The sequence below is a fragment of the Rana temporaria genome, chromosome 7, assembly GCF_905171775.1.
Source record: "Rana temporaria chromosome 7, aRanTem1.1, whole genome shotgun sequence".
Classification (NCBI taxonomy): domain Eukaryota; kingdom Metazoa; phylum Chordata; class Amphibia; order Anura; family Ranidae; genus Rana; species Rana temporaria.
In genome coordinates, this window is record NC_053495.1 from 50,869,139 (window position 1) to 50,882,648 (window position 13,510).

General features: G+C 43.4%; 1 protein-coding gene across 1 annotated transcript in view; it reads left to right on the forward strand.

The window, feature by feature from the left end:
* Positions 1-495: 495 nt before the first annotated feature.
* LOC120945290 (haloacid dehalogenase-like hydrolase domain-containing 5) overlaps positions 496-13,510 on the forward strand; it is a 37,824-nt gene continuing 24,809 nt past the window's right edge. Inside the window, exon 1 of the mRNA XM_040359351.1 lies at positions 496-835. Coding sequence (XP_040215285.1) covers positions 728-835 — 108 coding nt within the window. The 5' untranslated portion in view covers positions 496-727. The remainder of the gene's footprint in view (positions 836-13,510) is intronic.

The following is a 13,510-nucleotide window of genomic DNA, read 5'->3' on the forward strand; positions in this document are numbered from 1 at the left end:
GGTAGGTGGGTGTAGGACAGGACACATGGTGGTGGATGAGATGATCGGTAGGTAGGTATGTGTAGGACAGGACACATGGTGGTGGATGAGATGATAGGTAGGTAGGTATGTGTAGGACAGGACACATGGTGGTGGATGAGATGATAGGTAGGTAGGTGGGTGTAGGACAGGACACATGGTGGTGGATGAGATGATCGGTAGGTAGGTAGGTGTAGGACAGGACACATGGTGGTGGATGAGATGATCGGTAGGTGGGTGTAGGACGGGACACATGGTAGTGGATGAGATGATAGGTAGGTGGGTGTAGGGCAGGACACATGGTGGTGGATGACATGATCGGTAGGTGGGTGTAGGACAGGACACATGGTGGTGGATGAGATGATCGGTAGGTAGGTAGGTGGGTGTAGGACAGGACACATGATGAGATGATCGGTGGATCTTAGTGTCGGGAATGATCATCACATAATTGGTGGATATGGATGACACGTTGGGGGAGGGGAGGTGACAATGGCATCCTGTACTGGCCTGGGATCATATACTGGTCAGACTGGTGTTATTGTCTTCACCGGAAGCTGCTGGTCTGGGGGCTGGATCTGGTTGTGGTCCCTGATTGGCTGAGTAGGAAGCCGCCGGTTTGTGAGTGGCTGGGTGTCCCCGCACAGCTGAGATATATCCCGGGAGCGGAGCAGAACGGATAGAGAGCGGAGTCCGGGGATTAGAAAGAAGGATGAGGGGGATGTGGATGTTGTGTCGGGGTCTCAGGCTGTGTGGGACACGGAGGACGGTGAGGAGGGACTCCCGGGCCGGAATGTGTACGGCCTCCGATGAGCACCAGGTAATTCTCTCATAGGGGCTGTGTGTGGGGGAGGGGATAGTGGCAGTACCCTGGGGGGCTCCACTGAGGGGACATGGAGCCCAGGAGCCCCGGACACGGCCAGTGCTGTGACAATGACCGCTCCTCACACTCCAGTCAGGAGCTCTGAAGTCTCATGTGTCTGTATGGGGGGATTTCATTCTACAATTCTTTATTTCATGTACAACTTCCTTCATTGTGTATGGAGTAAGAGAGGGGTGAGGGAGTCCCATTGGGGAGATTTCCCGCACTTCCTGTCCCATAGACGCAACAAGAAGTCACAGGAAATCCCTGAAAAGTGAGAGGATCTCTGGTTGGAACCAGAACTGGTGTCCCCATTGGAAGATTTCCCTTCTATTGCTGTTATGATGGCAACATGAAAGTTTGAATTTCCTTTCAGTAAACAGGACTGATGGAGGGCGAATCTCCCTAATGGGGACACAGACAACAGTGATACCTGGTTGGGGTTCTAATAATAATGATTTGTCTTTACTTCTGCATATATATATATATATATATATATATATATATATATATATATATATATATATATATATATATATACACCTGTTTCAACATATAAGCAAAATACTTTAACCACTTAAGACCTGGACCAAAATGCAGGTAAAGGACCCGGCCAGTTTTTGCGATTCGGCACTGCGTCGCTTTAACAGACAATTGTGCGGTCGTGCGACGTGGCTCCCAAACAAAATTGGCGTCCTTTTTTCCCCACAAATAGAGCTTTCTTATGGTGGTATTTGATCACCTCTGTGGTTTTTAGTTTTTGCGCTATAAACAAAAATAGTGACAATTTTGAAAAAAATGCAATATTTTTTTTCTTTTTGCTATAATAAATATCCCCCAAAAATATCTAAAAAAAAAAAAAAAAAAAGTTTTTTTTTCCCTCAGTTTAGGGCAATACGTATCCTTCTACCTATTTTTGGTAAAAAAAATATCGCAATAAACGTTTATCGATTTGGTTTGCGCAAATTTTATAGCGTTTACAAAATGGGGGGGATAGTTATATTGCATTTTTTTATTAATAATTGTATTTTTTTTTTAACACTAATGGCAGCGATCAGCTTCTTCTCTTTATTTATTTATTTTTTTCGTGACTGCAACATTATGGCGGACGCATCGGACAATTTTGACACATTTTTGGGACAATTGTAATTTTCACAGCAAAAAATGCTATAAAAATGTATTGTTTACTGTGAAAATGACAATTGCAGTTTGGGAGTTAACCACTAGGGGGGCGCTGAAGGGGGTTAAGTGTGACCTAATATGTGTTTCTAACTGTAGGGGGGCTGGACGTGTGACGTCATTGATCGTGTTTCCCTATAACAGGGAACACACGATCAGTGACGGCGCCACAGTGAAGAACGGTGAAGCTGTGTTTACACACACCTCTCTTCGTTCTTCAGCTCCGGGGACCGATCGCGGGACGATCTCGGGCCACGGAGCTTCGTCCCGGGGCGCACGCCCGCGACCCAAGGCTGGGCACTTAAAGAGGACGTACATGCTTGTGCCCAGCCGTGCCATTCTGCCGAGGTATATGCGCAGGAGGCGGTCCTTATGTGGTTAAGCTAGTGCATTGTTGGTTCCCTTACCTTTTCCCTCGATTTCCCTTCTAAATAGTTTTTTTTTCTTTGTCTGAATTTCTCACTTCCTGTTCCTCCTCCTCAGTAAGCTGTTCTGACTGCCTTGCCTCCAGCCAGAATGGCTCGAATGATGGGGGCAAGGTTACTGAGGAGAAAAAGGAAGTGAGAAATTCAAAGGGGGGGGGGGGGATAAAAACATTTAGAAGGGAAATTGAAGGAAAAGGTAAGTGAACCAACAATGCACTAGCTTAAAGGAACCTATTTAGAAAACTACAAAACAAACCCTTTCACATTGGGGCTGCCTGTGCGTTCGTGCTACTCTTTCTAGCGGCGCTTTAGTACTGTGTTTCAGGACTTTTTCTAATGTCCCACAAGCGACTGCTCCAGTGTGATAGCGCTCAGGCTTTCACATTTGGGAGGCAGTTTTCAGGCACTATTTCTAGCGCTAAAACGCCTGAAAACTGCCTCGGTGTGAAAGGGGTCTGCCATGACATGTAATGTGTTGAGATGGGTGCTTATGTTCTGGTCACAACATTGATTTATGTCAAGATCAGCGCTATATATGTCGCCACATGTGGTTATAAGTGACGGGTGTTTATGGAACATCCATAAAACAACTAAACCCTCTCAACATGAAGCACTGTTGAACAAAGCTTAGCAGACATTGACCACTTAAGCCCCCGGGCCATTTGGCTGTCCAAAGACCAGGCCACTTTTTGTGATTCGACACTGTCGCTTTAACTGACAATTGTGCGACGTGGCTCCCAAATAAAATTGACGTGTGTGTGTTTTTGGGTTTTTTGTTTTTCTTCTTCCACAAATAGAGATTTCTTTTTGTGGTATTTGATCACCTCTGCGTTTTTTTTTTTTTATTTTTTTTTGCGCTATAAACAAAAATAGTGACAATTTTGGAAAAAAATTCAATAAATAAATATATCCCAAAAAAATATTTTTTTTTTTTTTTTTTTTTTTAGTTAAGAGATCGAGATTATTATATCGCTATCGTGACTGCGACTATATGGCGGACATATCAGACACTTTTGGGGCCATTGTCATTTTTAGAGCGCTCAGTGCTATAAAAAATGCACTGATTTACTGTAAAAATTACACTGGCAATGAAGGGGGTTAAGTGTGACCTAGGAAATGCTTCTAACTTTTGGGGGGGCGTGGCTTGCCGTGACACGCCACTGATCGCTGTTCCCGATGATGGGGAACAGATGCTCAGTGACATGTCACTAGGAAGAACAGGGAGATGTTGTGTTTACACTAACATCTCCCCGTTCTTTAGCTCTGTGACCTGATTGTGGGACCCCGGAGGACATCGGATCCCGGGGGCACATTCAGAGCTTGCATCAGGGTCGCGAGCGTGACCACATGGCTGGCTAAATAAATAAAAAAAAAAATATATATATATATATACTCAGCCGTGGCATTCTGTCGACGTGTATCTGCATGCGGCGGTCCTTAAGAGGTTGAATGGACTATGAAGCCTGGGACATCACAAGTCTATGAGTGAAGTTGATCCCATTGGACAGACTGAGTGATATTCAGTCTCAATCACACCGGCACTGTTGTATTTTATAGACCTTGGAGGACATTTCTAGACACATGCATGCAATGATTTTTCATGCTGTCAGCTAAGTTGGGCATTTACCAATTTCTGGTTGTGGTCAGTTTAGAGCACAGGTGTCCAACACATCCGGCCCTCCAGGCTAGTTCATGTGGCCCTTGCACCTCTCCAGCTGCAGGAGAGCTCCAGACTTCCTCTGGTCCTCCTCCAGACCCTTACTTTTTGCTTTCAAGCAATGCATCCAGCTTCTTCCCAACAGCAGCATAAGGAAAGGGAGGTGCACTGTGATGTAATGGAGAATAGGGGACTTCTGATGGTGGGGTGGCTCTTGACATCTAATGGGGAGGGGATGCGCTGGACATCTAATCTTACAGATGCAACTGGCCCTTTTGCGGACAATCATAATGCTGATATGGCCTATGATGAAATTGAGTTTGACACCCCTGCTTTAGAGGAAACAGAATTCTGGGTGTCCAGGATGTGATTATAAACACCAAATATAGCTAAACGTGTGTGTGTGCGGCAATCTCAGCGGTATAGCGCCGCTATTTTTAGCGGCGATATACCGCGGCTACAGGTCCAATGTGAAAGGGGCCTAATTCATCCCAAAGGCTTTCTATTGGGTTGTGCAGGCCAGCTAAGTTCCTTCACCCCAAACTCGCTCATCCATGTGTTTGTAGACCTCGCTTTGTGCCCTGGTACACAGTCATATTGGCACAGGAAGGGCCCATCCCCCAAACCATTCCTAACAAGTTTGGGAGCATGAATTTTGTCCGAAATGTCTTGGTATGCTGACACCTTAACTACTTGCCGACCAGCTGCCGCAGTTATACGGCGGCAGGTCGGCTCCCCTGCGCGAGAGCCCGTAGCTATACGTTGCCTTGCGAAGCGGCCACTAGGGGCGCGTCCCTGATCCCGACGCGTGTGATCACCGCCGGGCACCCCCGATCGCTCGTTACAGAGCGAGGACCGGGAGCTGTGTGTGTAAACGCACAGCTCCCAGTCCTGTCAGGGGACAAATGCCTGACCGTCTGTTCATACAATGTATAAACAGTGATCAGTAATTTCCCCTAGTGAGTCCACCCCCACTACAGTTAGAACACACCCAGGGAACATACTTCCCGCCCCCTAGTGTTAACCCCTTCCCTGCCAGTGGCATTTTTATAGCAATCCAATGCATTTTTATAGCACTGATCACTATAAAAATGCCAATGGTCCCAAAATGTGTCAAAAGTGTCCGCCATAATGTCGCAGTACCGAAAAAAAAATCGCTGATCGCCGCCATTACTAGTAAAAAAAAAAAAATATTAATAAAAATGCCATAAAACTGTTACCCTCCCTATTTTGTAAACGCTATAACTTTTGCGCAAACCAATCAATAAACGTTTATTGCGATTTTTAATTTTTTTACGAAAAATATGTAGAAGAATACGTATCGGCCTAAACTGAGGGGAAAAAAATCGTTTTTTTTTTTATATATATTTTTGGGGGATATTTATTATAGCAAAAAGTAAAAAATATTCTTTTTTTTTTTTTAAATTGTCGCTCTACTTTTGTTTATAGCGCAAAAACTAAAAACCGCAGAGGTGATCAAATACCACCAAAAGAAAGCTCTATTTGTGGGAAAAAAAGGCCGCCAATTTTGTTTGGGAGCCACGTCGCATGACCGCGCATTTGTCAGTTAAAGCGGCGCAGTGCCGAATCGCAAAAATGCGAGGGGTCCGGGGGTTAAGTGGTTAAGAGTTCCCTTCACTCAAACTAAGGGACCAAGCCCAACCCCTGAAAAACAAATCCACACCCCCCCCCCCTCCTCCACCAAATGATTTGGATCAGTGCACAAAGCAAGGGGACATGGTGACTTGCATCTGTCCCTGAGCACAGGTAGTCCCCGTCCTTGCTTTGTACAGGCTCAGTGTCCACAGCTATCCACTTCTTCATCCAGCCACAGAAACACACTGGATTCATGACTGACTGCAGCTGGCAATGAAATCCTGTGTGAATGAGGCTGGAATTTCCAGAGAACTTCTTTATTTAGAAAAACAAATTGTGGGAATGAAGAGTGAATGCAGCTTCAACAAACAAAAGCATGAAATCTTGTGATGTTTGTACAGCTCTATTGATTTTCAGAACGGCAGGCAGGCCTTGGATAATACATCCTATTGATGTGTGGAGTTATTCTATATATTTAAAGGGGTTGTAAAGGTTCCTCTTTTATTTTCTAAATGGGTTCCTTTTAAGCTAGTGCATTGTTGGTTCACTTACCTTTTCCTTCCATTTCCCTTCTAAATGTTTCTCCTCGGTAAGCTTTCCACCATCATCCGAGCGGTGGATAGTCTTTTAGAACGGCTTACTGAGGAGAAACAGGAAGTGAGAAATTCAGACAAAGCAAAAAAACATTTAGAAGAGAAATGGAAGGAAAAGGTAAGTGAACCAACAATGCACTAGCTTAAAGTAACCAGTTTAGAAAATAACAAACCTTTACAACCCCTTTAAGGATAAGCAGTATATGGGGAAAAAATAAAAAAAAATACCGTTCTGTATTGACTGGTTATTAGTCTTAAACAAAAATAAATGTATATGTTTACATCCACCTAGGTAAACATGTCAGAATTGCTGAAAAACACGTGTCGTCTTGTACACCCATTTGGGTTTTGTCAGACAAAATTGTTTTTAGATTCTTGTATGTCGGGGAGAACATTTGCTCTTGCCGTGTGCAGCGTTGCAGGATGTGTACATCTCTAGTGCTGCTGACCTGGATGCAAACTATCTTCTTTTTTTTTTTATTTAAATTTGCAGAGAGAGATCTATAAATACATTGCTTGGTCTGAAAACTTCTCATCTTGTATGACCTGAGCAGAGGTCAGGTAAAGGCTCTGACAGCAGAGAGCCGTGGTATGCCAGGTGTGGGGCTCCCTGCAGACACACAGATGGCAGTTGGAGATATTAGAAAACCTCTTCTGGCTGATAATTCACCTCCTCTGATAAGGCGGCTTTTTTTTTTTTTTTTTTTCTTCTGATCAGTTAGTGAGGTCAAATGGAATGTGTGCGTTTTCAACCCCGGCAACGAAAAAATTGGATGGAGCCTGATGGAAAATGTTTGAACAAATTTCTACAGTGCATGTGGTTTTTGTTTTGTCCACTCGCTCCAATATTCAATGTTGGAAGCAGTTGATCAGCATAACAGCAAGGTGTCTTCTGTTTGTTTCCTGATTTAAGAAACGTCTCTATTCACTGTCACTAGGGTGGGGGAATCCCTTTCAACTAGACATAAAAGCTGGACAGTCTTTAAAGGCCAACTATTCGTGCAATCCTACGAAACTGACCTACATGAAAACTGCCACACCTCTACTGAACTGACCTTCACTAATACTGCCCCCCCTCCCCCTACTGAACTGACCTTACCTGCACTAAAACTGCCACACCCCTACTAAACTGACCTGTTCTAATGCTCCCTACCCCTGCTACTGAGATAACCTATTAGGCTATTTTAGGTTGTACATTTTTTTTTTCCTCTCTACATGTAAGAGCATATGCCTGTAAACCTCTGAAAAAGCCAAAATGTGTTTTTTTTTTTTTTTTTTTTTTTAGCTCAAGAGCCCGTAGGAGCAGCTTTTTTGAGCTGCAGTATGCACGAGCCTTTACCTGTATCCAATTCTCAGCATCCCTACTTGAGCTAACCTGCACTAACACCCCACGCCAGCTTCTTAAAGGGGATGTAAAGGTTCGTTTTTTATTTTCTAAATAGGTTAATTTAAGCTAGTGCATTGTTGGTTCACTTACCTTTTCCTTCCATTTCCCTTCTAAATGTTTTTTTTTCTTTGTCTGAATTTCTCACTTCCTGTTCCTCCTCAGTAAGGTGTTCAGTAAGCTGTTCTAAATGACTTTCCACCGCTCAGATGATGGTGGAAAGCTTACTGAGGAGAAACAGGAAGTGAGAAATTCAGACAAAGGGGAAAAAAAACATTTAGAAGGGAAATCGAAGGAAAAGGTAAGTGAACCAACAATGCACTAGCTTAAAGGAACCTATTTAGAAAATAAAAGACGAACCTTTACAACCCCTTTAAATCAGTGACAGCCATGTCCTGTTGTACAGCATATACCACCATGGGGATAACTCCCTTTTTATTGGGGACAATGCCTACACAGTGAGCCGCTCTAGACTTGTATGGGGTTGTACTCTGAGCATGGTCACCGATAAGGCCAATTGTATGTGTGCATCATACTTGCCTCCACCGTACAGTCGAAGTGGCCCTGGTAGCTCCTCCCTGCATCGGGTGCCCACATTGGAGAAGACTCTCCTAAGTTGGACACGTGTGCACTACTGAATCCTGCTTCTGTGTCCATTCACACAGAATGCAGGACTCTACCCAGCGCCTGCGTCATTGGATTTGATTGACAGCAGCGGGAGCCGATTGCTGTGCTGCTATCAACCTATCCAATCAAGAGTCGAGACAAGGTGAAAAAACACAAGAGTTTACAACCCCTGCATGCAATGTGGTTGTTTTTAAAGTGAAGTTCTACCCAAAAATGTAACTTCCATTTCAGGGGGGAGCAGATGCCTGTCTAAAGCCTCGTAGACACAGTCGGACATCAAACAAACTTTCCCTTGGATTTTTGTCCGGTCACACCCATAGCATACACACGCTCTGACTTTTCTGCAAACTTTTCTAAAACTTTCCCAACATCACGTGGTTTTTCTGCTCTTTACCGCCACCCTTTGGTTAACTTCTGCTATTGTTGGTTGATTTTAACATTGGTTCTGAGCATGCGTATTTGCACTTTGTACAAAAGTCTGATGGCTTGCTGTACACACGGTCGGACTAGGCACCATCGGACTTTTGTTGACGTAAAGTTTGTCCGTTTGCAGACCGAACTTTTTGCCCGATGAAACCCGAAAAAGTTGGTCCGATGGAGCGTACACACGGTCGGACAAATTTGAAAACTTGCAGATTTTGAAGTTTGTTGGCAAAAAGTCTGACCGTGTGTAGGGGCCTTTATACAGGTATTTTCTCCCACTTCAGGCGATCTATGCAATGTTAGACCCCCCCCCCCCTCCTCCTCCTCCATCTCCCCCTCTTCCTCTTCTGGGGAGACGCACAGTTCCCAGAAGACAGCAGGGGACCAGTAAGGACGTGCAGCGCGATTCGCGCAGTAGTGAACTAGGCTGTGAATCCGCAAAGTTTCACTTCCTGATTCCCTTACTGAAGATGCCAGCGCCTGCAACCAAGGGGCAGATCTGCTTCTGGTGTGGTTATGACATCACGGGTAAGTGTCTTAATATTAAGTCGGCAGCTGCAGTATTTGTAGCTGCTGACTTTCAATTATTATTTTTTTATTTATTTTGGCGGAACTTCGCTTTAAGAATTGTGACCTGAACTGTCTAGTTGGCTTTTACAACAAAATGATACCAGCAGTAGGTCTGTATGGGGCCCCTGTGCAGGTAGACTTCCTATAGCACATTGGTTTATTGGTATGTCACGGATGGCCAGTCCATCTGATCATTGTAGGATCAGGAGGAAGCAGCAGATAGGCTTGTTGCTTTAGCACGTTTTAAGTAAATAACGGTACAATCTGCATGTGGTAACAATAGACACTGCAAATAATATTAAGATAAGAATGTAAAGTGCAGGTTAATGATAAGCCTTGTGCTGCATTTTGGGAGTGGATTCCTCTCCCATCATAATGATCAGGAGGGGGGAAGGTATATCTATGCTATATGGATGGGGTTATGAATTCGGCCCCTTTCTGTGGCTCTTATTGAGATCAGCAGTATTATGTGCTGTGCAAATCATAATGTAATGTTTAAATGCACTGTATAGAGCAGGACTTTCAGTGGATTAGGATACATTAGAATGTAGGAAAGGTTAATTAACACATTTTAATAAAATTAAATGCAGTGCAATTACTGCATGGAACACAAGGTGTGTGTGTGTGTGACGACTGCTTATGAATGAGGGAAAACCACTGTCGCATTCATTAGTGTAAACAGAGCGTGTAAAAGCCCATCTGACATTACTATTAATAGATGGGACGTGGAGAGTATGTTTAGAATCTGCAGTCGCTATGCGCATTTCACCAAGCCATGGCTGATTGCAGTAAACACTGTTAGAAACCAATAAAAAAAAAAAAAAAATTATGGAGATAGAGATTATTTATATATATATATATATATATATATATATATATATATATATATATTCTATATCGCGTTCTTCTGACTTCTTGAATATATTTTATGAAAACCATGGTCGGTAATCGTGATGCATCGCAGGATAATCGAATCGCATGACCAGTGAAGATGCGCCCCTCCTAATTTTAACCCACACCACCACTCTGCAGCCCTGTGCATTGCACTTGGTTGCAGCAGGGCCCCATTCACTTCAAAAAGTTGCATTTGGCGGGGGGTACTGCTTGCATTTTGGCCATTTGTTCCATGGTGCATACTGTCCTATGGGGTCCTAAAAACACAAAGTGACTTGTGTACTGTTCTCATCTTCTTGGTTTGGATAGATGGAGATATAATATAAAAAGTGTGTGTGTGTGTGTGTGTGTGTGTGTGTGTGTATATATATATATATATATACAAACTATTTTTTTCTATATGGAACCATGCCTTACAAGAATAGTGGCAGTAGTAAAACATTTTGTTGTGACACAAAAGAGAAAATGGTGGCAGTACATCATGACTTTATTTAAAAAAAAGAAAGTCCTTTCCTATAATCACGCAGTAAACTACAATCTCCTGTGACGTATTAAAAACAAATTTAACGTGATTGCGGTGCATGAAACTCGCACACAAGTGTGACGGCGCCCTTAAAGTAATTACAGGGTCACTAAGATCCCGGGGAGTAAAAAGAATCCAGAAAATAAGGTGCCAGGTCAAATTTACTATCCATGTGTGCCGGAACATGACTCTTTTTGCCATCTATTTATACCTTCTATTTATATGTACATCGGGTTGGGACCTCTGTCATGATTTTAGCCTGAAGCAAAGTCCCTGGAAGGGTGACTCTTGCATGATGAATTTGACCTTGGGGGTCATATTCTTGTTAACTCTGCCAAAAACCTTTCGGGGTTTTTTAGAATGAAATGGTAAACAGGTGGAAGTATTGCCAGAAGACAAATTGACATTCTGGTGGGGGGGGGGGGGTTTGCATCGCGCTTGTGTTAAGCTTCGTGCACCCGATTTTGGCTTTTCATCGGACAAATCCGTGGAATTTTGTGCGAAGAGCGTTGGCAGTGAACTTGTTCTGCATTGAGACAGCAGAACTTTTTCAGCCAACGTACACGAAACTACGTCTTTCAGCCACCCCTTGGGCAACTTCTGCCAATGTTGTCTTATGGTTGACATTGGTTCAGAGCATGCGTGTTTGTACTTTGGATTTTAGTCCAAAGGACTTGTGTGCACATGATCGGCTAATCCGACGGAACATATTTGTTGATTGGAGTGTACAAACGGTTGGATTATCCAACAAAAACCCTGCCATCACACAATTGTCAGAAAATCCGATCGTGTGTACGGGCCTTAATTGTGAGTGAGACACATGGGAAACCGGCTGCTTTCTGTGGCTCTAAGGAATGCCCTGTGTTTATCCAGTGTGGAAAATGCAGGTTCCTGCAAATAGAAATTCGGGCTTGATTTACTAAAACTGGAGTGTGCAAAATCTGGTGCGTCTCGTGTGTGTGTGTGTGTGTGTGTGTGTGTGTCTCTATCTCTCTCACCCTAAAGAATAAAATGGTGGTCACTTTTTTGCCGCACCGTATTTATGCAGCGATCTTGCAAGCTCACTTTTTTTGAAATTTAAAATAAAAAATAAGACAACAGTAAAGTTAGCCCAATTTTATTTTTTTATATTGTGAAAGATAATGTTATGCTGAGTAAAATGATACCCAACATGTCACGCTTCAAAATTGCGCCTGCTCGTGGAATGGCGTCAAACTTTTACCCTTAGAAAACTCCTCCATAGGCGACCCTTAAAAAATTCTATAGTTGCATCTTTTGAGTTAGAGGAGGTCTAGGGCTAGAATTGTTGCTCTCGCTCTAACGGTTGCGGCGATACCTCACTTGTGCGGTTTGAACACTGTTTTCATATGCGGGCACTACTCACGTATGCGTTCGCTTCTGCGTAATGAGCTCGACTGGGCGCTTTTTAAAAAAAAAAAAGACGGCTCCAGTAAGCAGGAGGTGGGGCCCTCTCCCACCGCCGATAACGGTGAATCCCATGCGGAGACCACCATTATCGTTTAGGACCGGCCACGGAAAAGATGGATATCTCGGTAGTGGCAGCTGCTGCCGTTATAAAGATATCCATCTTTAAAGTGCCGACATATATGTACGTGAGACGGTCCTCATGTGCTTAAGCTGGTGCATTGTTGGTTCACTAACTTTTTTTTTTTTTCCTTTTCCTTTTCCTTTTGATTTCCCTTTCATAAATGATTTTTTTTTTCCCTTTTGTCTGAATTTCTCACTTCCTGTTCCTCCTCAGTAAGCTGTTCTGGATGACCAACCCCCAGCCAGAATGGCTCGGTGATGGGGGGGGGGGGGGGGGGGGGGGCGGCAAGCTTACTGAGGAGAAACAAAGTAAGAAATTCAGACAAGGGGGAACATTTAAAAGGAAAAGGTAAGTGAACCAACAATGCACTAGCTTAAAGGAACCTATTTAGAAAATAAAACGCAAACCTTTACAACCCCTTTAATTGAACAAGCTGAAGTTGGTAGCCAATCAACTTCCATGTACAGTTGCCCCAGATTTTGCACTCTCCAGTTTTAGTACAACACTATGGGGTTTATTTACTAAAGGCAAATCTGCCGTGCACTTGGAAGTGCAGTCGCTGTAGATCTGAGGGGGATATGCAAAAAAAAAAGAACAGCATTTTTGCTTGTACATGATTGGATGATAAAATCAGCAGAGCTTCCCCCGTCTGCACTTACAAGTACAGTTGTGTCGCAAAGTGGATTTGCCTTTAGTAAATCAACCCCCCTATGTGCCTTGTTTACACAATGTGTGTGTTTTTTTTTTTTTTTGTATTTATTTATTTATTTTTTTACGCATTGCAGAGCATTGACATCCAACACGGATGAAGTACTGAAGTGAAGAGTGCTTTTGTTTTGAGTCTTCCAGGGAACTGGGAATTAATTTAAAGGAAACAAAACTTCAAAACACTTCTCAACAGATGAACATTTTGGCCGGGTTCACACTCCTGCCATGTGATTGTTTCAGTTCTATTGTATGGTGACTTTGCTGCAACTTGGCTACATATTGGCCGTGTTGAATGAGATTTCCCTTTGTTATATGATTGTGTGACTCGGTTGCATATGAAAGCTCACTTGTGTGAACCAGCACTAAAATGCATGCCAACGTATACTGTAAATGCAGTATGGTGTGAAGTAACAAAGGCAGTGGGCACTCCAGCCAGACTGGTGAAGCGCAGCATTTTGCACTGCAGGCTGGTGCAATGTCGGCTACAGAAATTATCAATGTGTAA